A 27,443-nucleotide genomic window follows, 5' to 3' on the forward strand; every position below is an offset into this window, starting at 1 on the left:
TTGCTAAGGAGAGAATATTTCTGTATGTTAACTTCCTAACTAGGAGATGTTTAATATTAAAGTGGTGGGGCAGTTTGGTTAGATTTCATGTAATTAAACAGCTGCTCTGAGCAGTTAATGAAGTACTGAGAGAAGGTGAAAGAATTAAGTGAGGTAGTGGCAGAACTGTTGGCTTTAAATCTCAAAATAGTGAGGTACTGAGAGGTTCTAAGGATGCACTTCTTTAATATGCAGATGAGTAACTTTTAAAGACTCTAAATCAGGCACCTGGAGAAAGCCCCATGCCCGGATGGGGAGGGTGCCAGTGAGATGCTGACAGCTTAGGATCAGTCCAGAGCACCATGCACAGAGTGAGGACACAGCAGTACAGGAACTGCAGAGCTGTTCATGGTCCCACCCACCCTGCAGCAGGGATGGACGCAGCTCTCTGGTGCACAAGGCTTTGGCTTTTCCATCAGAGGGCTCGACTGGGGGGGAAGAGCTGCAGTCTGGGTAACTGAGCTGAAGGGGGAGGGAAGCTGGAAAATGCATACTCTGAATGCAGGAGGATGAGAGAGAAACAATGGTTCACCCACCTTGTGGCACCTCAGCCTCCTCCTAACGCTTGGGCTGTGACCTGTGCAAGCACAGATGCTGCTGCTCTCCACTGCTGCGTGCTTCTGGCCACTGTGATGGAAACAAAGTGGGTGCACACTGCTACACATCTATGAAATTAGGCTGAAGAACACATTTAAAAGCTTCACACATGCAAAGAAGTCATGTACTTGCTTGCTTAACAAAGATCATCTTTGACTTTATTAAAGCAAAGCAGACAAAATTCTCAATCATGTTCTATTGAAAGTAGAGCTGTTATTGATTACATTGATCACACTCTGCATAGCCAGCCAGAGCTTTCTCAGGCTTTTGTTCCTTTTAAAATTTGTTACATTCCTCTAGTAAAAAGTTACCTGTCTAAAGTCGTTGTCTGAAGTGCACTTTTTAAAAATAATAGTTAAAATCCACTGTAAGGTGTCCCAAGTGAGTCATCCCCACCATGGCTGAGCAGACAAGCTGTCTGCTGAACAGCACGCTCATCAACCTGAACACCTGAAGGCAAGGAATGCAATCCCTTACATGGTTTTATTATTCTTCCTTTAAAAATAAGCTATTTCTGCATCAGGGGAGGATTGGGTAAAGCAAAACGTCAGCAAAGCACTTCCACCTCTTGTTCCACGATGCAGGAACTCCAGGAGCAGGGCAGGGCCAGCTATGGAAGTGCCTTCTTAGGTCAAAAGGAAACTGTAGGACAAGGCTATGGGACATGGGGAAGAGCCTGAGCTGGACAGGAAGGAGGGGCAGGCCTGTGAGGCCAGGAGAGCTGGGAGAAAATTTAACATTTTATGAGACAAAGTTTAAAAATGTACACGTGGAAAGAGATCCTGAATGCAGAGAGATCTGTGACTCCTGCCTGTATGGGCTGGAAGATCAATATGGAATTCAGTTCATGCCTGTACTGGTTCTGGCCCTGCATCTTCCTATTAGCTTTATTTCAAAGCTCCCTTTGAATTACCTGAGCAGCTAAAATTCACATGTAGGCCAAGTTAACAAACTGGGCCAAAGAAGGACTGGAACCCAGGCACTGCTACTGCACTGTGTATAATCAGAGTCAGAAGGAATGTTCAGGAAAACATACCAGAGCAGCAGTGCCTTTGGGATGCTCCAGAAAGCTTTGTCAGCAAGTTTTGCTTGCATTATCAGCAAGTTTTCTTCTTTCCTTGCGGAATCATCTAAGGCACAACCTCCAGAAATGCAACAGCTGTCTTTTTTTAAGGAAATAATTCTCAAATCTTTTAAGCTTGAGTACCTCCCTGAATTCCTTCACAGCACCCCTGCACTCCCTGCTCCCAGGCTTTGTGGGAAGCTCCTGGCTCTTCCAGCTGAAGCTGGAGGAAAGCCCTATGCCATGGAATGCACAGCTGCTGCCTTCCTGATCAGTCGCTCGGTCATTGGTGACTTGGGTCTCAGCAGGTCACGTTCATGCAGGAGACACCTGGGAAAGGAGAGGCAGGAGGGTGAGCAGTGGGTGATAAATGTGTGTTCTGCCAAACAGGCTGTGCTCTGTGCTGAGGGGCAAGCACACGTGGCAGAGCACATCTCTGACCCCTGCAAAGCAGATGTCAGCAGTGGCACTGACTGCAGTTGCAGTTTACACAAGGTCAACAGGCTATAGTTGAAGACAGAACCATTGGAAAATCCAGAACCATTGAAAATCAACTACCCTTGAACATACACAGATCATCCATCCAGGCTGAAAGACTGGACTTTTGGAATTGGAAGCTATTGTACTTTTTATCCTGGCTAAATGTTGCTACATTTAACACAAAATTTTAGCCTGAAATTTAGTGGTTTGAATACATTCATTACTTCTTACTTTTTGAGTATATTCATTACTCCTTACTTTCAGCAACAGTGCTACTTCCACAAATATTATCAGGGGAAATACTCACCTTGCAAGGTTTTGTTTGGCCTTTGATTTAGAATTTAAAGCAGCATGAATCAATAACAGGCTGAAAACATCTCTCTGGAAAAAAAACCAGCAAAATACAAACTAGTAACTAATTTATAATGTATGGCTCGTTACAGTGTCTTGGTTACCAAACTGTTAAATTCACAGGAAGGAATCAAATCAACATTAAAAATAAATATTTGCTAATAAGTGTTTGCAAACAGGATTCAGTCACAAGCAGAGTTCAGCTTTTCAGTGTTTGACTGAATGAGGTAAGTGCTTCATGGTGGCTGCTGAGAGGGGATTGAGTCACATCAAAAAGTCTTTTCTGGATCTGCTTTACCTGAGCATCACTGCCTCCCACTTGGACGAGTTCGTAACGGATTGGGTAGAGCAGATCTACAGCTTTGTCACAATTCCCATTTTCAAACTCTACAAAAGCCTGGCACAGTGGCAGCCCCAAATGAGGAGCCAGGGAAAGCTGCTGGTCTTCATGAGGTGCTCTGTAGAATGAAAAAGTGGTTAACTTCCATAAGCCAAAGCATAAATAGCTATATTTCAATGCCAGTCTACCCCTGCCTGCAGACAGGTTTTTATTTTTTTGTTACTGTACAAAGCCTGATGTTTTAGGTACATGACTTAGATCATATCTTTCTGTGTGGTTATGCTACTTTCACCTTTTTGTTACTCATCCAGCAATCAGTTTTTATCCTCCTGAATGCACCCACAAAAGGCACAAGCCCAACCCATCCCAGCTCTGCAATAAACAGTTTGGGCTAGGACAGTAAGAAAACTGCAGTTTCTCTTGTGCTGACCCCACCAGAACATCCTACTGCAAGTCCTTTGTCTGGCCACATGTGGCCACCAGTCCTTGCACACAGCTCCCAGTCATGACCTTGCAAAGCCAGCTCCTTCTCACATCAGGGTTACAAAACTTCCTTTTCTTTCACTGGGCCAGCCTTCATTTTCCAGGAGACAACACTGCCCTATGTGCTTATCATTCCTTAAACAAACTGTGGCATCCTAGAAAGATAAAAGTGCACAAGAGATTTGAAGCAGCTTGAGACAGCCAGTGATGAAAATGATGGAACAACTCCTCATTTCCACGTTTTGTCCAGCATTTCCATGGAAAGGAACCTGTGACACCAACCACCAGAGAGCGCCATGGGACACTCGACAAATTCCCAGCAACTTTCCAAGGCTAAGGCCAGGCAAAAATCCGGGGGCAATGCCGGATGTTTGTGCCCAGGGTGTAACGCTGCTTTCTTAACACATACAAAACGCCTCTGGGCTATCATTTATATATTACATATTTTTGATAGATGTAAATTAATCCAATTATTAATACAGTCCCTTCAGCTCACAGCCTGCTTTCTCAAATAATGAAATGAAGCTTTATAATTTTTCAAATTGCAGCTAAAAATATACACATGTATTATTAAGGCTGAAAGTAGGTGAAAGGAAGCACTGGGTGAAAGAATAAGCACATATGAACACATGTTCATTAAAGCCTCTGGTGGACAGTTTTCTATACTTTATATATCCTGACATACTTATATAAATAATAGAATAAATAACAAAAAATATTTGCTGTTTTCTACTTTAGTTAAATGAGACATACTTAGGCTTGCTTTGAAATTATTTGTTTTTATAAGTATTCTTAAAAGTTATAGTATTCCTCAAAACTACAAATAGTCAGGAACGAATAGAGACAATTTCAGGTTCTCTTTCCTTCCTTCTTTTTAAAGGCAAAGGAAGCAACAGATGCTTAAACAGAGGAAAAAAGGGTCTAGTAGGGGGAAGAAATTGCATTAAAAGCATCTATTTATCAACCCCTTAAAAAGATAAACAAGGCAATTCACAGTCATTTAATACCTAAGGGAACACAAAACCTTCATTGTTTGGATGCAGTACTTGAATATGTAACTTTTTCAAATAACTTAATTTGAAAGTGAAATATTCTAGATTATTACTTTAGTAGTACTTGAAACCTAATATTCTGCAGATGGACTTGACAACACATCAAAGAGTAGCCATTAGAACATCACTACCAACTAGTGTTCTCTTATTAATCTTTTTAACTAGAGCAGAAAAGATCCACCACAGCCAGCTGACATATCTTGTAGAATGTTCTTATTAATACACTTTACTCCTTGTCTGTAACACAGCTTAGTGTCACCCCACTAAAAGGAAACAGACAGCAACTGCTCAGGTGATGTCCATGACCTCAAACACAAAAGACTTCTGCTCAACAACATGAGGAACCCCTCTAGACATTAACTCAATAAATAGATAATAATTTGGATCTAACTGGAGACATGCTAAGGCAGGGAGGAGCATGTTGAAGCTTCAGCAAGCCAGAGACATCACAGCCCTGAAGTTCAGAGGGCTTTTCACTGAGCCCAGTGCAGGAATTCCATTGCTTACCTGGCAAGTTCCTGCAGAGTTGTTAAAAGTTCCTCAGTATTTTTGTGGTCTTTGGCTCCAAGGAAAGACATCAAGTAGTGCACATCATTGAACAGAAGAATGTGATCCTTGGTGTGCTTCTTTGTAACCCCAAGCAGATCATTCCACCTGTCCCCAAGCTTTACACCTAAGAGTAAAAAATACTTCTCTCAATAACATTGCCACATGAGAAGGTACAACTCTGCAATTACTGTCAGCCACTCAGCATAAAAGGCATTCCCACTGAACTCAACATTTCCTGATGTAGCAAAATGTATGCAGCAATAATGCTCAGCAGCAGTCTGCCTTATGTGGGCCAAGAGTTTCTTGACTGTCAGGAGTTTAAAGACATTATTTTAGTCTGCATTGTGTGAGCTTCTGGCTTTATTATGAGATTGCTCATAATGTTTTGGTGGTGCTGTTCACCATGAACCATCTGTAGGAATCACAAGACAGAGTGAGAAGATGGATTTAATACAAACCCCAATACATCATTAGTGTTTTAGCAGAACAGTGTGAAATACTGTCTGCCCATCATGTCCCTGTCATGAACCTTCGTGTATAAACACTGACTTAAAAGGGGAAATGAGTGAGGGGAGTACAAAAGCCAGGGGCTGATAGGTCCATACTAACTATTTCAATGAGGATCAAAAGGGAAAAAAAAGAATGTGAGTGGAAATTTACATCCAGAAAGTGCAATGGGTTTTTAGAGGCTTATGCACTGGAGCTGTTATGCCACACTGGCATAGAAAATTGAAACTTTTGGTAAGAATAAAGCTTATGGACATTAGGAACTTCACACTGATGCTTTTCTCAAGTTTCTTCTGAAACACTGATCGAACTTGCTGTGTAATTTTATTGAAATACTTCCCCAGCATGAATGGCAGGGGAAAGGAAAAAGAAAAAGTTATAAAAAAGAATGGCCAGAGGATATCCTACCTTCCAGATGAAGCCTGTACAGCATTGAACAGTTATCAACTATATCCAGGATGCTTCCACTTGCCAGGCACACAGGAGCAATCTGTAATCACAAGTACTCATAGGATGGCCAAGTGATGCACTAGAATCTTCCTCAGATTATCAAACTTATTTTCACAGTTCTAAATTAATTTTATCCTTCTATTAATTCAAAATTACTTGTTTTGTAATAGTCCTAATTCCATTTTTCTTGAATAAAGGAATTTGCAATGACAGAAACTTACATGGTTTACATGTGTTGTTTTTCTCAGTAAATATGGAGAGTCACCACAGTATTTTATTTTTCCAAAATTCTGCCATAAATATTACTTCACTGGATCAATGTTAGCAGATAGAAATCTGCCCAGCAGCTTTCCTAATGCTTGCAGTATTTTTACAATCCTTAAAAAGATGTGCTATGTTATCTAAATTGATACTGCTGATTTACAAAGGTTGTTTTGAAATCCAGTTGACTTTGTACCTAACATGCAAAACCAGTTCTTTGTAGAGGTGACTTGACTAATTTACCTTTGAAAGGTGTGAATAAGAAACATGGACAGAATGGAAATCAGTACCACTGTAGCTCTTTCAAGCACTCAAACTATGTAACACTCAATCCTTGGGGCATTTTCCCCAGAAGTGTTGAGAAGCTGTTTCCCTAAAAGCCTGTGGTAACAGATGTGAACAGTATTTATACACAGATCATGCACTGTGATAGGTTTCAATGTCACACAGCAGGAAGAAAGCACACATCATCATCATCACATCATGATCTTGCATGATCTCAGTAAAGATAAAAAGGCCCCTACTCACATGCTTGTCATAAATTGTCAAAGCAGCTTCATATTCCCCCTGGAAAAGCAAAGGAGGACTGTGGGTTAATGTGCAGACACAGCAACCAGACACAAACACATTAACAGGCACCATAACAGCTCCTCAGGACTGCCTGATCAAAACGAACCAAGCCAAAGAAACCCTGAGGTATTCAAAGCAGAAAAACCTGGATTTAGTAGGCAAAATGATCAGTGTGTTGAGGTTCCATCTAAGAATAAGAACCAATACTGGCACAAGTTGAGCAAGAAGGAGACACATGGAGATATTGCCTCTCATTCTAATGTTCCTCTCACAGATGTTTGCAAAAATCAGTGCATCCCATGGTGTATGCAAAGAGATGGGGAAAAATGGTTTTAAGCAGCCTTCAAAAAAGTTAGGTAGATAGGAAGTGACAAAATAAAATAAACTGTTGGACTCCTGTGGAGAATTATGTTCCTCCTGTGTTACTCTGCCTTCTGGCCAAAGGATGCTGCCTTCAAGGATGCCACATTTATCTCCCTATTAAGCTGAGCCCCACGAGTGCTAAGCATTAAATCCAAGGAAATTCTGACAGGCTGGGTAAAATTTCAACCATTTCTAAAGGCTTTCAATAGTAAGAATTAGTAACAATAATTGACAATAACAGCATTGGCAACCCAATTTAGAGATTATGGCCTCTTTTTTTATAGTCAGCAAATTTTTGGGCCAGAAAATGAGTACTGAATTTGCTAAGAATTCTGTTAATTTTTGTCTCAAAATTAGAGATCTATGTTCATCTTGGTATCAAATAACTGTGCTAAATGTAATTAGTGAGACTACTGGATCTTCAAACATGCAATAATCTCAAAGCAATATTTCAACATTCTTAGAAAGATCCTGAAAATGCTGACCAATGCAATTAAAATTCTCAAAATAACAGTAATAAATAATAATAATAATAAATAATGACAGTAATAAAGGACTATGCCACTTTGTAAATATAGAATTGTGCTATTTTATAAAAACAGCCCTTCAAATAGCTGAACCCCCAAGAAAATGTTAGTTCTGCCTTTTAAAGAGCTTTAGATGACTTATCTAGACCTTTAAGCACATTTATGAAAATATCTCATACCTTTTCAATGTAGTATAAAGCCCAGTGCCAGTAATTATGGCAAGCAAGCATATCACTGCTCTGGAGAGAAAAAAAATAATTACAAAATAACTCCCCTTTCCAAGTTATCTGGTCAGATTTCTGTTTCCTCCTTCAGGAAGACTGAGTACTTCAGGAGACACAAAAGAGACAAGAAATTTAAATCAGCTGCCAGGACACTTTCTCATTTGGTACACTTGTAGCTACTCAGGGCAACATCTCAAACCCAAGGTTCCCCCGCATCATTTAAGAGTTTCACTTGGATGCCTCAGAACTCACCTTTCTTCAGCACCCTTTTAAAAAAAGAAATTTAATCCACATCTCTAAGAAGAGTAAGATTTGTCTCATCTAAAATTTAGGCATCTTGTCTGAAATAACCTGGCCAGATAGAGGAGAGAGAAGGATATGGAGGCTTTATTCATCCCAGCCATTTAGAACCTACCTCAGACAAAGAGGAATCACTTTTTAAACAAGTTTTACTACAGGCTCCAGAAGCTGCAAGAGATGCCAAACACACTGGCAGCTCATCAGGTGAGATGAATTTTTGCTGAACTGCCCCAATTTCACACTGTCCTTTCCAGCTGGCACCAGAACTTCAAATCCCCTTCCCCAGCCTGCAGCTCAAGGCAATTGCAGCTCATTTTTGTGAATGCATTAAAAACAGACAAATGTAATTCCATAATCCTTTGGTGAAAATTAAAATACCAGAAAGGTTCACCCCTCTCCTCTCACTCTCTCCTGGTTCTGTAGTTAAACTTAATGGTCTCACAAGTGGAAAAATCATCTTTATTGTCATTCTGACAGCTGTAACAAGCACTTTCAGGAAGCACAAAGGTAAAGGTTCCCAATAAATGTCAGGGCTTCTAAGATAAACATTCTGGTAATCTTTGCTTGTTTAATATTAAATCATAAACCAAACCCAAGCAGCAGAAGCAGTTATGTGCTTGGCATAAACACTGATAATATCAAGTTGAATATCATACTGCCATTCCAAATGTCATACAAACAAGATCATGGAATTACCTGAATAAATAAAGCATAACCTTTTCCCTGCTGCTAAATCTGAGTTCTAAAAAAGATTCAACTGCTAGAGACAAGTGGGCTTGCACTTGATTTTATTTGGATAAAGAGTAAGAATCACAGAGACATGCAACTATTTTAAGAACCAAGAGTTTAAAAAAAAATTGATCCAAAAATCACTGACTGGGGTTTTTAAGGTACCACCCAAACTGTCAATCACTGTTTCATTAAAACTAACATATTAAAAGAAAAAATGCTTTCTGGGATGTGACAGGTGTGAACTTCAAGCAAGAGTTTTCTGTCTGCACTTCCAAGCCCACTATCTGAATGTTAAACTTAAAAAATGAAACAAGCACAAACCCAGCCTTTCTAGTCTCACTATCCAGTCCTGCTCTTGGTGTGAGGTGGGACAGCCAGCTCAGATGACTCTAAAATAGACTCTTGTGGGTTCTAGCAAAGGCAAACCTCCCAGCTCCCAGCTCTCAATATAACAGACTTAATCACTGGGTAAATGCTATCAAACACAAAATAAAACTTAATTTACAGCAAAGAACCACATAACAGACTAATTAACCTGTTCAGTACTCTGAAAGATGGTATCAAACATGTTGGATATATAAAGGTAACTGACACACTAGAAAGTAATTAGTACATTAGAAAATACATAAGAGCATAATTTCTCTTTTCTTTGTTCTTAAAATCCCCTCCCCCTCCAGAAGCAAACAAGTATTTTAGTGTTTTGAAACAGTTGATTTAACTGTGTCATTTTTCATCTCATCTTAGGTCCCATGAGGAGATTTAGCCAGGTCCTTCAAATGACTGACTGTGCATACATCAGCCTTAGTAGAAAGCCTTTGAAAGGATCAGTGGTCACTTTACTTTTATAAGCACAAACAGATCACAAATGGGGACAGTCACATCCCTCATAACATGCCACTTCTTCCTGCCTCTTGCTTAAAAGCTGCATGGAGAGTAGCAGCACCTCAAAGGAGGATTTCCTCAAACGTGCAAACTCTGCATTGATTGTAACAGGTCTGCAGGCCTGACTCAAGAACTTGGCTGCAGGAATTAAAGAAAAACTAAAAATAGCTTCCTCAGAGATGCCACAAAAACATTTACCTTCCAGTTCTTTTCTGTCTCCTTCATGAATTTTAAGCCTTTCTCCACCTCAGCTTTCATTTCATTTACATGAGCTATGGTATGGACAGACCATGCATCGGTCTGATTTATAGCCAAAGCCTGTGAGAGAAAAACAGGAAAACACAATGAGCCTTACAAACTTGCAAATGCAGACATTTATCACTGCTTATCTAGAAACAAGAGACTACTTTTTACTTGCTGCATGTTAAGTACATCCTTGTACCACTCCAACTAACCACAGTCCACAAGTCTGATTTGGACAGAAAAGGAAGAGAATGTTTCTTGGCTCACTTCACTTCCCAGTTTCTGCTGCAGGGAGATCAACACCTGCAAAACTTTAAAACACAGGCTGTGATGATGACTGTGAAATGACATCTATTTCACAGACATGCATCAAAGAAAGAACTGCAGGCACAATATATTCCATTATATAGTGCCTTGCAGATATTCCTTTTCCAAAAATGGCCAATTCCTCTTCCTTGGCCCAAAACTCCCACTAGGCTTTTTGCATGTTGCAAAGTTTGTCATGAACCTAGTAAAGGTCAAATTTTAGGGTTTAGTCTCTGTTTTCACTTTCAGCAATTTGATGTAACAGAAGTTTTGCCAAGAATACCCATTAGAGATTAATTGTGTCTGAGACTCCTGGAGGACAGGGATAACCCTGAGGACTGGAGAAAGTGTAATTACTATCTTCATAGAAAGGAAACAGGCTGGCTGACACTGATCCCCAGGAACATTGTTACAGTTAATTGTTCAATAATCCAGGAACAAGCATCTAGGAAAACAAAAGGGAGCAGGAAGCCAAGCAGGAGTGATTGTTAAGAGCAGACTATGTCAAAACAATCCAACATTCCTTAATAGGAGCAAACAGGCAATTATACATGTGGGAAGCAGCAGGTGGCTGATATGTGGATTTTATAGGGGTGTTCTGACCCCATGTGACAGGGCATGCTCATAAGCAAGTGAGGGGAATACAGCCCAGTGAAACTGCCTTGGTGGGACAGAGATGTGAGAAGAGTCACCACAACAAGTCTCACAAAGGTCTGTGAGCATTTCCATGTGAGCTGTATCTCTTTGCTGCTTTGACTGACAACTGGCAGGAACCAACACCCTGTGTGAGAATCCTCAAGCCTTTCAGCACCAACAGCAGGCAGTTTACCTCATGGGCAACCTTCTCAGCACGGTCATAAAGGTTTGTTTCCACAAGTCCAAAAGAGTAGTAGCCCTTCACATAGCTAACAGAAGGGGGAAAAAGAACACATCATCCATTTATAACAAGGTTTAGTCCAGGACTGAAAAAACACACTAGAAAGAGCATTTAACTCAAAAAAGTCCTTGCAGAGCAATTTACAACAAGGTTCGAGCTCACAGGATACAGAACTACCGAGCTAATTCCCAGGGGAAATGAGTGACCCTGAGACACCAGTATGGCAAACAGAGACAAGATGCACATCAGAATGGACATTTCCATCTCTGCATGAGATGGAATCACCAGCTACACAGAACCAGCTGCTGATCTCCATAACAGCTGCAAGATGCAGAATTAAAAGGCTAGAAGTGAGACACTGCTGTCACCAAAGCTATCTGAGCATCTCCAAGGTAATCTACATTTTCCCCAGTGCCCACAAAACACCAGGAGGATACTTTTACATGAAGTGGCCCCTTAAAACTAGTTGTAAATCATCCAATTAAGCCATAAAAATAAAGAAAAATTAGGGATGTTATGTGTACCTTATTGATTTAATGGATCAAGATGAATAGTATTTTTATTGGAAAAAATGAAGAAATTTTACCACTGCTCTGGGTAAGGACATGATTTTATCCTATGTATTACACACCATGTGCTATATTTGACAGCAGTGAGACACAGCTCACTTAGGAAAAATCCCTCACCAACAGTGTCAAGAGGGATACATGTTCTATCCATGGTCAAGTCTGATTAATTTCTAGACTCCTGATTTTTGTCTACAGGTCTTGTTTCCAAAAGATCTCAACTTGTAAATCTGAACTTAAAAACCACATAGTCCTTGCACACCAGGTAAAGAGCAATTTCCAAGTGAAGCTTGACTCACCTGCTCAGAGGAACATCACGAGTCCAGAAAGGATAAACACGAGCAACAGAATCTCGCATTTGGCGTTGGTACCCCAGGTAGAAATAAGTGTCATGGGAAAACTTGAGGGCTAGCAGGTCAGTGGGGTGGCTCTGCAGAATCTGCTCCCATAGCTCACAAGCTTTTGGAAGTTGGCTAGAAATAAAAAAATTATTTCCATCACCAAAGAAGGCACACACGCCTGCCCCTACTGTTAGTCCTGAACTCAAACTATGCTGAAAAATAGAAAATTCAGCACCAAATGACTTATTCTCTTCCTTGAGGGAATTCTTTAGTCTTTTTTAAGATAATAATAGGATTATCTTCATTTGGCACCTTCTGAGAAATCTTATGAAAGAAATCGTGTTGGGTTACACCAAATCACTGTAACACACAAGGAAAATGAAACAAGCTTAAACCATAAATCTAAAACTTTTCCTCCAGGGCTGAATAGTTCCTAGAGGGACCCATCATAATTAATGGAACTTTGTATGTATAAAGACACCTTCTCTCTCCTTTTGTAGGAATCAAACCCAGTGGCAGGGCCTCAGTAGCTTACTCATTTCCTTTGCTGAGATGGGAGGCAAACCCATGCTTGCCCAATTGTTTGGCAAACAAATAATGAGAGTGAATCATTAGCCCATATGTTCTGCAGTTCATACAAATTTATCATATGGAATGAAGCAGTGTGCCTCTACAGCACACAGTGTGACACTCTTATCTCCCTGTTTTACAGGGGAAATAGGTTTTGACATAGGGAGACAAGAGAGAGAAGTCTGTAATTTTGTGTCTGTGCATCTGAGTCTGGACCCTACTTGAAGTAGCCAAATACTTCATTTCCTAATTCTAAACTGATGGATCTGTTGCACATTTTAAACTTGGAGTACTTAATGCTAGGAAGTGGTGGCAATAGAGCACTTTACTTCCTACAGTGCTGCTCCCCAGCTAGACATGGCACTTGGGGTGGAGAGAGAAATTCAGGGACAATCTGTGACACCCCACCCTGGTCCTTTGCTAGATGTCAGCTACCATGACACACCACCACTGCCAACCTTCAGTTCTGCCTGCAGCAGACAGAGGAACTGTTCCCAGTCCCCTGAGCGGGGTGGCACAGGACTCACCCCCTGGCAAACACGTCCAACGCTGACACATGGAGCCTCTCCCTCTCTGTCAGTGGCTGTGCCTTGGAAAGTGCCACCATGGCTGTCACGGCGCTGCCGAGCTCCCTGTCGAGCCTCACGCTCCTTCCAGTGCCAATCAGCTCTAAGCCATTGGCAAGGACGTGTCCCATGGCTGCAGGAAACAGCACAGCACCAGCTGAGCCCACAGCACAGCCTTCAGCTCCACAAAGCACCAGAGGAGCTGAGCATTTCCAATAAAACTCACTTGTGGACACAGGGGTCCAGGAAGCCTCCCAAGCCTAAAGTTCTCAGAAGGTTTTCATGACAGCCACTCAAATATCATGTGAAATTAAAAGAAAAAAACACCACACAAAAGCATTCTGCCTGCTCTACAGTTTGAGGAAGTTTTACAGAATTCTATAAATTATCACCTTGCCCTTGCATCAACCAAGTCAGTTAAATACCAAGACAACAAGCATTAATTAACCCAGCACTTTCCATGCTCAGAATCAAAGGTTATACTCACTAAAGTTTGGATCTGCTGCTTTTAGCTTGGAGAGACATCCTTCAATACCTCCAAGGCTCTCATTATTGGTCCAAGTTGCATACTGTAAGAGAGACAGAGAAAGACAGGGTGGAGAAATCCTCTATGGTAAGGAGGATTTTTTCTTTTTGTTCTCACACACACTTAAAATTCAACAGCAAGGCAAATGACTAAAAGACAAATGTTGCATTTGGGAAGGTTTAGTGTAGTAGAAAACCAGAAAAACTGGGGTTTAATTTAATTCAGTCACCAGCAGAAACATTTACCCTGGAGTTCTACAGGGCTTTTGGCTGATTTGTTGGTCCAGGTGGAATGAGCTCACTGGCTGAGGTTTTCACCACAGCTGCAGCATCTGGTACAGCCCTCTGCTAAAAGGGTTTCCTGCAGCCAGCTAAAGGCTGAACTCCTGTGGTGGCCTCATTTTGAGGCTGGGAGAGGAATTTAAATATCAGCTGCAGTAAAGAGTGTTCCATGCATGAATCCCTTCAAATCCCATTTTCAGTCATACCTGTGTGAGCACAGCATCAAAGAGCTTACAGGCTTCATTGCTGGTCGTGGACAGGACAAGTCCAGCATCCTGCCAGGCCTGCACAACAAACAAACACAAACGTGCTCCTGTTACACCCTCATCTTCCTGACACTGACAGATGCTCACATTGATGGGTTCTGGTATTTTCATCAGCTGGGCACTTCTAAAAAGAAAAGCTGGAAGTACAGTGTGAGGCAGAAACAAACCTTTTGTTCAGTTGCAGTTACATTAACACTCAATTAGTTGGAGCTAAAGAAACCAACAATTACCAAGAAAATCAAATAGGTTGCCCAGCACCATTCTGAACTCATTAGAGCTGCTGGTGAGTCCCTCTGCTACAGGCACACCTTGTGTGAAGTAGAGACATGGTAAAATAAAACCCTGTTCTCCTATAATCTCTAAATCTGTAAATCCTATAATCTGTAAAATCTTCTTCAAACAATAATGTTCTTCTGAATCAACTTGCAGACCAAACAGCCTGGCAGAGCAAATCCACTCAGTCTCTGGAGTTAACCAACTGAAAATTTGGATCATTTATACACAAGCCTAACAACAACAGGAACATGGGAAATGGATAAAGCTAAAAAGCAAAACAGAATTGGGCTGCCATAGTTTCTAGCAAGATAACATGACTGAGGCACAACATCTCCTGGCTGGCTGCTGGCAAGTGAGCAGAGTTCATTTGAGAAGCTGCCCCAATCACTCCAGCATTACTTTAATGCAGTACACAGAATATGGAGGATAGATTACTATAAAAAGAGACCTGGGGCAAGCTAATTCAGACTTCTCCTAACGGGGCTTAGTCCTTCCTGATGCTGCAAGAATTCAGCTCTTCTCATTTTACACTTTAAAGCATTTCCTAGCTATAATAATCTGTCAAAAATTTTAAGTAACCAGGCAAAGACAACTTTGTTAATATATCCTAAAGCTTTCCCACTGTGATTGGATTAAAGGCTCACATTCCAACAGCTAAAGCAATTGAGTCTTCAAATTACATGCCTGAAGGACTAGACCTGAATCTAAAATTACCCATTTTCTTTACAATTCATACTATATCCATGACACTGAAACTGGCTGGAATAAACTTCCTAACACAATTTGAAGCACTAGGAAGCAAGCATTTGTTATCTGCATAGGACACACTCTGTTCTGTGGGTCTGGTGAGACTTTGCAACAAGGTCTTTCTTTATCCATCATAATCATACATATTTATTAATACATGCTTCTTATCTAATACACAGAACTAATTCCTAGAATGAATTTGCATGCATCTTCCTCCTATGGGAAGTTCTTTTCTGGCCCTGGAGAGTCATAAAAAGGGGTCTCTGGTGGACATATTTACAGAATGCTTTGATATTAAAAGTGACCTTTCCTTGAACTTTTTCTTTGGACATGTGCTGCTGTTTCTGTGTTACGTAACTTGCCAAAAAAAACACTGCAGTCCTTCTTATCTGTTTCTCCACTGGTTCCAGCCATGTTTATAATTCTGTGTGCATACCTTTAAACCTTTATCTTTTATATATATATATTTATAAATATACCTTTATAGGTTTATATATACCTATATAAAGCTTTACCTTATATATATACACATATATATACCCCCCTTCATCTTTTTTTGTCAGTTAGTCTTTAAGCTCTATTCAGCAACCTCAAGGGAGCTGAAAATTTTTATTCTCTATGTCATTTATCATCCAGAAAAGGAATAAAGAGAAAATCCAAGCAGGTAGCAAGGTTAGGCTTGCTGCTTACTGGCTGTCTTCCATGGTGCCCTGCAAAGTAGGCCAGGAGCCACCCTCAGCATCAGTCATCAAAAACAAGCTTCCTCTGGAGCAGGACTCTACATCACTGCCTGTTTCACTGTTTTACACAACAGCCTGAGGTGCTTGCCAAGCAGAAAATGATGTCCCATTCTGAGGGGACTTGATGCAGATTCACAAAAATGGAGAAGTCTGTGTGTGAGCACCGGAACAAACCAGCAGAACAAGGGTTAGTGGAAAATGTGTCTGCCTCTATCTCTAAGGACAGTGCTGATCTAGCTGAGGTATGTGCTATTTCCAGCCCCTCTGGAAAGCCTCTGTCCTGCTATGGCTGCAGCCCACCTGACTCACTCCTCATTGGAAAACTCCCACTCTGGCAACAGGAGAATGGCAGCAAGACTGTGTCACATCAGGGATGCCACTACTGTGTGCCACTACCAGCACATCAGGACAATGGGCTACAGGGCAGAACCACGCCACAGCAGCTTCTGGCTCCCAAGAGATGTAAAAGATGTACTCCAAGCCTAATCTGTCATTGCCAACTGAGAGCTGAAGAATTACTGGAACCACAGAAAAGGCAGCACCCCCTGTCCCCTAGGACATACATAAGGGGTCCCGCCCAGACTCGGGACACTCAGGTCCTGGGGCTTCTCTCTAGTGAGATTTCAGACTGTTACTGAAGAAATCCAGGAGGGAGTGTGAGTGGGCAAAAATCAGCCTCAAGAATCTGTAAGGCTCATCAGCTCCCCTTCCCACAGAGGCTGCCTTTGGGTTCTCTTATATTGATCTCCCACAGCCCTCTCTCTAACTCCGAGAGAGAGTCTTGCCTCTTGTATTAGACAGTCATGGCCTTTGCTCTCCTCACTGCTTCTTGGTGAGACCAAAGCCCTGTCCTTTCCCCTGCTCTAAGATTAGAGTTCAGTCATGAGATCTGGCAACTGTTTATTTGTATTTTCTCCCCTGCTAGAATCTTAGCTGGCTTTCAGAATTGTGCTCTCCGTAGGCTGCAGTCAGCACCTGCTGAACTCCTTGCGTGACAGATCCCCAAAGCTCTGTCAGTCACGCACCTGTCTCACGCAATCTTCGAGACTTTGTTTTAACTTGCCACTGCCCTAATTAACCAAAACACAACCATAAAAGGAGTTTATCAGAAAGAAAGCATTCAAATTACTTAATCAGTAAGCAGCTCCCGCAGGTTGCACCCTTTGACCCGCGGCTGATTTAGAGTTAATCGAAGGCCTGACTCACTTCTGAGGCCCACGGAGGGGGCAGGTGGGTGCCGTGGGAACAAGACCCAGAAATGCTCACACATGGCTCTGCTTCCCCAGTAGAAGAGATGAGTGCAGCGACCCTTCTTCCCCTTTCCCAGATCTCAACAGCAGTTTCCCTCCTCCGAAACCCACCCACCGGAGTGTATGAGGCTGAGCTCTAGCCACAGTGAGCCCGCCGGCCGGCAGCCTCCGGGACCCCACGGAGGCCCCCGCCACCCGTGGGCGCAGGGCACGGGCAGGACCGAGCCGCCCTGGCTCGGCGCCTCAGCGGTGCCGTTCCCCCGCAGCCCCTCAGCGCTGCCCTGACCTTGCAGCCCCTCAGCCCTGCCCTCACCTTGCAGCCCCCCATCCTGCGCTCACCTTGCAGTCCCTCAGCGCAGCCATGGTCCCCCCGCCGCCCCCCAGCCCTGCGCTCACCTTGCAGTCCCTCAGCGCAGCCATGGTCCCCCCGCCGCCCCCCAGCCCTGCGCTCACCTTGCAGTCCCTCAGCGCAGCCATGGTCGCCCCGCAGTCCCCAGCCCAGCCCTCACCTTGCAGTCCCTCAGCGCAGCCATGGTCTCCCCGCAGTCCCCAGCCCTGCGCTCACCTTGCAGTCCCTCAGCGCAGCCATGGTCGCCCCGCAGTCCCCAGCCCAGCCCTCACCTTGCAGTCCCTCAGCGCAGCCATGGTCGCCCCGCAGTCCCCAGCCCTGCGCTCACCTTGCAGTCCCTCAGCGCAGCCATGGTCGCCCCGCAGTCCCCAGCCCAGCCCTCACCTTGCAGTCCCTCAGCGCAGCCATGGTCCCCCCGCCGCCCCCCAGCCCAGCCCTCACCTTGCAGTCCCTCAGCGCAGCCATGGTCCCTGGGCAATCTCGCCGCTCCGACGCGGCGGGGGCGGGGGCGGGGCCGCCAGCGGCGCGAGCGGCGGGCGGTGCGTGCCGGGTGCGCGCGGAGCCCCCGCGCCGTCCCTGAGGGACGCAGGCCGCAGCTCGGTGGCGATTATTGACCCCCAAATCTTTGTTCCTTCTTCCGGCCCGGCCCGATGTCCGAGGTTAAATAGCGTTCTCACCAGCTGCCCTGCGGAGGAGGCTGTGGTGCCCTCGGGCTGGTGTCCCAGCCGTTGGGCCACCCCAACGAGCAGCCCCGGCAGGCCGCGCGTCCTCCGCCCCGTCCCCTCTGGCCGCGATGGCCGCGCTCCTCCTCCTCCTCATGCAGCTGCTCGCCTGCTGCCGCCGGGGCTCGGTGGCGTCCCCTGTCCGTCTCCAGCCGTCACCCCTGCGGGTCAGCTGCCCGGGCCCTCACGGCCAAGTCTTCCAGCGGCAGGACAACGAGCACAGGGTGTCGTGCCTGTGGAACAGCACCGTGACCCTGCATTACCAGCCCGCCCCAGGAGCAGTGCTGGAGGTAGAGGAGGAGGGACAGCCGCCATCCCCACCTTGCTGCCTCTGGTACCTGAACGCGGCCTTTCTGAGGAACATCTCACGCTGGTCAGGCCGGGTGGTACTGCAGACAGAAGCTCCCTCGCCCGGGGCCTCCAGCCTTGTTACAGTGCAGTGCTCCTCTGCCTCCTGCGCTGCACCCGAGTGCTTTCACCGCAACGTCAGCGTCGAGATGGCGGAGCAGGATGTGCGGCTGTTCGTGCTTTGGCCGCAGACACGCGTTATCCAAGCGTGGCAGCCCGTGGAGCTGGGCTGGTGTGCACGTCTCAAGAGCGCTGCCTGGCAGTACCGCTTCAGCAGCCGGGGTGGTGTCCCCTCGAGCCTTCTCCTTCCCAGCAGTGAGCACCAGGACACAACATCACCTGCTGTCTATCCAACAGTTGAGTTGGAACAGACCTGTGCCACCTACTACAGCTACCGCTTGACTGTGCGCTACAGGCACCCCGGGATCCACGTTGCTTTGGTCAGTATTGAGCAGATGCCCCACATAAGCCTCAACCTCTCTCTCAAGGTGGAGCCTGACTTGGTGCATGTCCTCAGTGTCAGCTCCAAGCTCCTCAGTGTTCCTCAGCAGCCCCTCAGCTTGTCCTGGTGGCTTCAGCCCCTTACCCTGAGTATACTTGCCTACAGACTGGTGGACACACAGGCTATAGGAGGGTGGCTGTGCTCCTACAGTTCATTTACACTGCCAAGCAACTTCTGTGCCATTTCTACACCTCAGAGCCTGGATGAGATGGTGGTGGCCAGCGTTTACTTCCATGTTGAGGGAAAGAGGTTTGAGGAATTGATGGGGGAACTGCACCTGCTCAATGGTACCCTGAGCTTAACTGCTGGCAAAGAAACTCCCATACATGTCAACCTTTGTCCAGGGAAGACCAACAGCAGCACTTACGTTTTCAGGTACAACCAGGGAACATTTTACACATCTAAAGACAACAACAGCACTTTTTCCACAGATCGTCCTAACACACACACTGTGTTCTACCAATACAAGGAGCTCTCCTACTTACTCACCATAGAGTTTCTGGCCTTACAGTGGTACAAGTTCAAAATGTACCTTTATATGAATCAGAAGAGGGCTTTGATTAGGTCACTGGCAGAAAGAGACCTTGACGTCCACGTTTTCAGCAGTGCCCGTCCTTCTGTTCTGCAGAACTTTAGTTATTTAGTGTGGTTTATCCCTACCCAACATCCAATGCTACAGTGTGAGTGGACCTTCTATCTGCAGCTTTTTGGCACAAAAAAAGACCATATTGTCCAGAGTAGCACGTACACATACAATGACCACGTAAAAAATGCCACGCGTTTTGTCCGTCGCTCTGCTTTACCCTTTGATGCAGAGAAATACACGGGGTTTGTGGCAAAAGTGAACTGCACCAGCAGTGCACCTATACCGGCTCTTTTAAGTGTCAGGCTCAACAACCGTACTGCAAAAACCATAGAAGCACCAGTGGTTTGTGCGCAAAAAAATTGTAGGATAGTCAGGTGTTGGATTCAGAGACCTACTCCCAATTCCAATATCTTGTACAAGAAAAGGGCATTAGAATTTTTCCTCTTTGTCAGGTTGGACATAGAGTGCGACACTGGCATATCTATCAAGCCTCAGTGGCAAGTCTATCCTGCTACGGACACAAAATCTGACCCGGACTGGTCAAACCCAGTAGACACTTCTAACATGTTTGGTGTGAGAATGATACATTTAACTGTTGCCGCTAATAGTTTAGATTATGGGTTGTATCTGTTTTATTTCACTGCTGAGGTAATCCTAATTAGGACCTCAACAGTCCTCAAGGCCCATGATATGGTTTATGTTCAGGTTGAGAGAGCTGATCTAGTGGCAAATATCTCAGGAGGCTCGGTCCGCACAGTGAAATTTTCTGACAGATGGACTCTTGATGGTTCTGGATCCTCTGATCCTGATGCAGCGGAAGGACCAATGATATTTACTTGGTACTGCACTAAAGACTTTGCAGACTATAAAACCATGAGATTCAAATGGAAAAACAGATGCCATCCATTGCAGAAGGATTTGAGATGGGTAACATCCTCAGGTCCCATTCAAACAATACCACCAGAATACCTCCCAGGAAGCACCTTATACTACTTTCGCCTGGTGATTAAAAAGGGCAGAAGGATGGCTTATGCTGATCAAGTTATAGAAATAGATCCTGGCCCTCCACTCATTCTGGATATTAAATGCATTGAAAACTGTGGTGCCAGTTTAATTCCAACAGAGAGATTTGCCATATCTGGAAAATGCTCAAACTGTAAACCGAGCAACAAGCCACTATATTACTGGTCCCTTTTTTCAGACACCTCTAAAGAAATTGATTTTGATTGGGCTTCCAAAACATCAACGGGGAGGTCTGGGGCTTACCTGTCTATACATGCTCTGACTTTCATGAAGCCTGAATATCCAACCTACGTACTTCACTTAAGTGTAACTACCTGGGATGGTAGGTCTGCATCCTTCAGAAAACCCTTTGCAGTAAACACTCCACCTAAGGCTGGCAGGTGTAACATCAGACCCCGCTACGGGTTTGCCTTTCAGACAAAATTTGTTGTTAAGTGTAGAGGATTTTCTGACAGCCATTTACCTCTGACATATAAAGTGATAGTAGCTTCCAACGTACCCCAAACTACCACAGTAAGTTCTGTGGTGGAAAACACATTTGGCACAATTCTGTACTTTGGTTCTGAGCCTAAAACTCCTCCATCTTTTCTCCCACTTGGAATGCCCTCTCGTTGGTACCGTGTGATACTTCATGTTCAAGTCCGTGATGCGTTCAGGGCATTTACCCAGGTGAGTTTACGTGCCTATGTGAGGAAGCCACACAGCACTCAATCCCTTGTACGTATGTTTCATGACCTGCTGGATTCAGCAAGCCATTTAAGCGTGTCCACATCTGCTCAGCAGCTCAGCGATCGTCTTAGAGGTGGTTATTTGATTTATCTTGCGGCCTCACTCTTAAACTATGTTAAAACCACACCAATTGTCCAGCTCCCCCAGGCTCACCTTCGGGAAACTGTGGTTAAAGCAGCCTTGAATATTTCAGTAAATAGCATCATGGAAATCAACCAAGTAGTGGCTGTTATTTCTGAAATCACAGAGTCAATTGAGAAAATGAATGTTAGGTCACAAGACCTTGCCATTGGGAAACTGACAGAAGTAACGGGAATTCTGAAGAGACAGAGGAGTCAGATCAATTGGTCTGAGGGAGCAGAAATTCAGACCAGTGGAATACTAAGATGCTTGGCCAATGTCCTAAGAGCTGATCTTCTGCATCTCAAGAATGTCAGTGCAAATGGAATTCAACATGTTTTCTCCATCATGGAAGGTGTAACAGAGATAGTTTTCTGGGGAAAAGTCCCTCAAGAAATAGAAACTCTAATAGAAACAGGACACTGGAATATCACTGTGAAGAAAAATGAAGCCTGGAACATTACAAATTGTTTGCCTGAAATAGATACCTGCCACAATTGTTTTTATCCAATTATAAGAAAAGGAAACGTTTCAGGAGTGGCGCCGGACACTGTGTTTTCCACTGCTGTTTTTGATTTTGATGAGAGCCCCTTCCCATGGTTAGGTTACACATCAGATATTATATCAATGGTCATGGGGTTTAAAATGGCAGAGACTAAGACTGATGGGGATCTAATTCCATTCATGCCTGAAAGATCAGACATTTTTCTTGCCAGGAAAGGTGGAGTTGCAACTTTTAATTTACTAATGGGACCCGATAAAACACAAACTTACACAACTGGAGGATTTCTTTTTGAGATCAATGAAACTGCCACGAGTGTGTACTTCCAGATCAAGACAAAATTAAAAGTTACTTTCAAGGTGCTGATATTTACAGGTACCAATCTTAGTGACGCTCAGCCCGTGGCCTCATTTATTGCTTTTCACAACAGGAAAACAATTGCAAGTGAAAATGAGACAATCATTGATGACTGCAGCGTTAAAGGTCCCTATATAGTCTGTCTCCCAAAGTCCCTGCTGGAAAACATCATGCAGAAAAGTGGTGCAGGTGCTCAGAACATCACTGTTATCTTGGAGACACACTATATCTTAAGGTACCCAAACCAGAAAATGGTGAGCATATACATTTTTAATGACCAGTGCCTATTTCTGAATGGGATTGAAAGTGAGTGGAGCCAAGAGACATGCGTGATTGGTCCCCTGACCAACTGGGAGCAGGTGCACTGTATCTGTGTCTCCACACGATACCGCAGGAGTGTGTCAGCCCTTGCAGCACCCAGCATCAGCTTCCTGGCAGCCAAAGTAATAGTTCTTCCCAACACAATAGATCTGGGGAGAAACCTGATAGCAGACATACCTAAAAACCCACTGACCCTCGTAACACTGCTCTGTATTTTTATCATCTTCTTGCTTTTGTGCTGCTGGGCTATAAGAAAAGACAGGACTGAGAGGCAGATCAAGTACATTATTGTTCTGCCAGACAATGAGGCCTCTGATGATGGGAGCTTTTTGGTCACTCTGTACACAGGCAGTCGCTGTAATGCTGGGACCAAAGCAGAGGTTTTCCTGCAGCTCATCGGCCAGTACGGCAGGAGTAAATTCCGTTGTTTGTGGCACCGGCCTTCTCCAGCTTTCCAACGGGGAAACATTGATTGCTTTCTGATAACTACTAAAAAAAAATTGGGAGATATTAGTTCCTTCAAGATCAGGCTCAATAATGAGGGCAAATCTTCAACCTGGTTCTTAAGCAGAGCTGAAGTTGAGGACATGTCCACCAGGAAGGTCTGGTTCTTCCTGTGCAGAAAATGGCTTTCCCTTGACAAGAACCATCCCTCACGAGCCTTGAAATTTTCTGTCACAGACCCCCAGACACCTCTACCCAAAGCTGACTATTTCCTTATTCATTTTAACAGGAGACTGACAGAGTACCATCTGTGGATCTCAATTTTTGCTCCTGTTAATGCTGGGGCTTTCACCAGGTTCCAAAGGTTGTGTACATTTTTAGCAGTGCTGTTATTCACCATGCTTGTTAACATTATGTTCTTTAATGCTGAAAAGGATGACGAAGCTCCAATATACCTGAGGTATGTGAGATCAATAGCAGTAGGAATTGAATGTGCTTTGCTTACCCTCCCTGTGGAAATGTTAATAATTGTCTTATTTAAGTATTCCCAGAAGGATCCTCCTCCTGTTGTGACTAAGATGTACCCAAAGGTAGATTCTAGGTACTGGAATAATTGCATAATATCTGAAAAAGATGCAAATGTAATTGACACACAGGAGGAGACGACACCTGAGAGTTCCCCTGAGATGGGTAATAAGTCCCAGAAGCCAGGTTCCAATATCCTAGAAGGGAGCATCTTGTCCAAAGTAAGGAGACTAAGCACGACCATCAGGCGGCTCCGCAAGATCCCGGAGAGTGAACCCTTGCTGTGTTGGTGGTGTGTCCCTGTGGCCTGGGTCCTGGTTCTGACCATAACCGTGCTCTCATCCTTCTTCATCGTGCTCTATGGCTTGTCCTATGGCTACCAGACTTCCCGGGAGTGGCTCATAGCGTCTGGAACCTCCTTTCTTCAGAACGTGTTTTTCAATTCAATTCTGAAAACCTTAATTTTCACAGCTATAAGCACAATTCGCCCAAGATACTGTGAAGATATCAGATGGGTAACTCGGGAAAAGCATGTGGAGTTTAACTCACCTGAAGAAACTCAGAGCACAGGTCCTCGAAAAAACTCGGAAGATACCGGACAGGCAACTCAGGAAAACCCTGTGGAAACTAACTCAGCTGAAGAAACTCAGAGCACAGTTCATCCAAGATACTCTGAAGATACCACAATGGAAACTCAGGAAAAGCCTGTAGAGATTAACACAGCTGAAGAAACTGAGAAAGATACCTGAAACTTGCTGATGTCAGAGGCACCAAGCAATATCAGCATTTGGAAGCTGATGAACGAAAACTTGCTGAGAAGGGCAAAAATTAAAATAAATGCACTTATTTTCATGAAAGTTTTCATCCATCACCTTGTCTTTTTATCACTGCTATTGAATTTCCCACTGCATATTCCACTGAGAATGCCAACAGTTTCCACTACAGCCAGTCCCTGAATAGAAGCTGCTTTCAAAATACTTCTCCCACCCAAGTTCTGTGGCTAAGCATGACCTCGCTTCTCGTGCACTATCAACTCTGCCCAGCTCGCAGAGGTGATGCCCGTGTTGAGCATGGCTCTCACCTCTGGCTGAGCACATACTGATGTAAGAGCAAAAAAAGAAAAAAAAAATACCCCGAGGGCTGGAAACACCGGCGTGTCCGTCCCGGGACCGGGAACGCCTGGGTGTCCATCCCGAGAGCTGGGGACACACTGGGAACGGCTGGGTGTCCATCCCGAGAGCTGGGGACACACTGGGAGCGGCTGGGTGTCCATCCCGAGAGCTGGGGACACACTGGGAGCGGCTGGGTGTCCGTCCTGAGGGCTGGGGACACACTGGGTACGCCTGGGTATCCATCCCGAGAGCTGGGGACACGCGGGAACGCCGGGGTGTCCATCCTGAGGGCTAGGGATACGCGGGAGCGCCTGGGTGTCCATCCCCCGGGCTGGGGACAGAGGGGAACGCCTGGGTGTCCATCCCGAGGGCTGGGGACACGCGGGAACGCCGGGGTGTCCATCCTGAGGGCTGGGGACACGCGGGAACGCCGGGGTGTCCATCCCGAGGGCTGGGGACACGCGGGAACGCCTGGGTGTCCATCCCGAGAGCTGGGGACACGCGGGAACGCCGGGGTGTCCATCCCGAGGGCTGGGGACAGAGGGGAACGCCGGGGTGTCCATCCCGAGGGCTGGGGACAGAGGGGAACGCCGGGGTGTCCATCCCGAGGGCTGGGGACAGAGAGGAACGCCGGGGTGTCCATCCCGAGGGCTGGGGACAGAGGGGAACGCCGGGGTGTCCGTCCTGAGGGCTGGGGACACGCGGGAACGCCGGGGTGTCCATCCCGAGGGCTGGGGACAGAGGGGAACGCCGGGTGGTCCATCCCGAGGGCTGGGGACAGAGAGGAACGTCGGGGTGTCCATCCCGAGGGCTGGGGACAGAGGGGAACGCCGGGGTGTCCGTCCTGAGGGCTGGGGACAGAGGGGAACGCCGGGGTGTCCGTCCTGAGGGCTGGGGACACGCTGGGAACGCCAGGATGTCCCCAAAGCCGGAGCAGGGCATGAGGGAAGGCGGGAGGCGTTCGCGGGCGCACAGCGCCCCCTGCCGGCCGCCTGGCGCCCCCTGTGAGGGAGCGGGGAAAGGAAACCGGGAACCGGACACGAGAGCGGGAACGGGGAAAAGGGGTAGCCCCGGTAACTGGGTGGAAAGTGAGCGCTGGAGGGAACTGGAGCCAGCGGGAAACAAGAATCGGGAGGGAAACAGGAGCTCGAGATGGAGCGGGAAATGGGGGCTTGAGGAACCGGGAATGGGGAGCAAAGGGAGCTGAGGAGGGACCGAGGAATGGGAGACGGGGCGAAAGGAATTGGGAGCTCCGCGTAGGGGTGGAAATGGGGACCTAGGGACAGCCTGAGGGAGCTGGGAACCGGGAATTGTGGGGCAAAGGGGGACCGGGCGGAGAACGGGATCCGGGCGGGGGAACCGGGAGTGGGGGACTGCTGACGGGGAGACACTCACAGTTCCCGAGCTAGAAGTCGCTGTCTTCCAGCTCCAGGCACCTTTGAGCCTAAGAAGTGGATCTGTGCATTAGCAGGTAGTAAGGATATAGAACTATATTCTTACAACTGAAGTGGCATGCTTTATGTAAACAAAATTTAAGACCTTCATGCTTCTGGGTGCCATACCAGAAATATTTTCCACGTGCCTTAACTTCCCGTGTTACAATAAAAGCATTAGTGATACCTCGTCTCACTTTGTGTCCTGCTTCAAACACAGTCTGTTATCTCTACGAATATGACAAGGTTTTGTCAAGAGCCACATGAAGGCTCCCTTGAAAGTTTTATTCTGCCCAGATGCAGCAGTCTGAGGTTGTTCAGACCAAAGATGGTTTTTGTTTGAGGAGAGTTGTAGGAAACTACTTGGATTCTGCTGATAAAGGCACTTGTAACAGAGATGTGCTCCCCAGGCTGGTTGAGATACCAAGCTCTCTAGCCTGTGCATCACCTTTGCACTGATCTGTTGACTAAATCAGTGTTTTTACTACTACAAAAATCACTACACCAAAAAAGGTGTTACAAGCCCCAAAATTCCCAATAGGCAAAACCTGAGATTTGGATTAAGAAAGGAGCAGATTATCTATGTGGTTGCAATGGTTTGGGCTTGTTTATTCTTCAGTCCAGGCCTGGAAAAATCAAGGAGTGGCAAGTGGTTTTTGCTCCTTTTGTCAGAGCCTGGTGAAGACGTCCTCACCTGCTCTGTTTTCTTTTTTGCTGCCCATCTAACACCTGAACCATGGTGCCTCCCTTGAAGTCTGCTTTTAACTGCAGGCCATAATAACTTTGCACTACATTTTCTCCCCCAGCTGTTTGTTCATTTTGTCATAATTTTCCCAACATGAGTGAAGTAATTACTCATTAACCATGCTTGGAGTCATGTGTATGTGCAGAAGAGAAGCACACATTTAAATGTGGCATGAAACATCAGAGTGTTTTTAAGCCTTCTCTTCCTAGACCTTTGAAAAACTTTGAAAAACATGGGCAACGTACAATTTCTGTCAAGACCCCATCAGCTTTGCTGCTTAATTAGCTCTACTCTGAGCCT

At 45.2% G+C, this 27,443-nt stretch overlaps 2 protein-coding genes across 3 annotated transcripts; one reads left to right on the forward strand and one right to left on the reverse strand.

Annotated features, from left to right (window-relative positions):
* Window positions 1–768: 768 nt before the first annotated feature.
* On the reverse strand, window positions 769–18,451 carry TTC38 (tetratricopeptide repeat domain 38). Of its 2 annotated transcripts, none has more exons than XM_059472065.1 (14): window positions 18,116–18,451; window positions 14,253–14,330; window positions 13,727–13,808; window positions 13,201–13,372; window positions 12,062–12,235; window positions 11,149–11,224; window positions 9,969–10,088; window positions 7,812–7,871; window positions 6,701–6,739; window positions 5,870–5,951; window positions 4,913–5,078; window positions 2,829–2,988; window positions 2,487–2,560; window positions 769–2,029 (listed from the first exon to the last, which is right to left on the reverse strand). In XM_059472065.1, exons 1-14 carry the CDS (start codon window positions 18,137–18,139, stop codon window positions 1,936–1,938), a joined length of 1,401 nt encoding a protein of 466 aa, XP_059328048.1. In that variant the 5' UTR covers window positions 18,140–18,451; the 3' UTR covers window positions 769–1,935. The 2 variants fall into 2 exon arrangements, with proteins under 2 accessions (XP_059328048.1, XP_059328049.1); XM_059472066.1 differs by lacking the exon at window positions 18,116–18,451 and adding an exon at window positions 17,665–17,688.
* A 16-nt stretch (window positions 18,452–18,467) lies between these two features.
* On the forward strand, window positions 18,468–24,955 carry PKDREJ (polycystin family receptor for egg jelly). Its single transcript, XM_059472631.1, is given in 4 exon segments — window positions 18,468–24,423; window positions 24,591–24,654; window positions 24,656–24,755; window positions 24,758–24,955. Coding segments are annotated over 4 exon segments (6,318 nt in total).
* Window positions 24,956–27,443: the final 2,488 nt, after the last annotated feature.

Source organism: Ammospiza nelsoni, chromosome 5 (genome assembly GCF_027579445.1).
Source record: "Ammospiza nelsoni isolate bAmmNel1 chromosome 5, bAmmNel1.pri, whole genome shotgun sequence".
Lineage (NCBI taxonomy): Eukaryota > Metazoa > Chordata > Aves > Passeriformes > Passerellidae > Ammospiza > Ammospiza nelsoni.

Coding starts and splice junctions, on each gene's coding strand:
- TTC38 (XM_059472065.1), bottom strand. CDS start 18,139: ATGGCTGCGCTGAGGGACTGCAAG. Junction 7,872..9,968: donor AGACAGAAAAGAACTGGAAG/GTAAATGTTTTT, acceptor TTTTCTCTCCAG/AGCAGTGATATGCTTGCTTG. Junction 2,561..2,828: donor TGGGAGGCAGTGATGCTCAG/GTAAAGCAGATC, acceptor TTTTTTTTCCAG/AGAGATGTTTTCAGCCTGTT.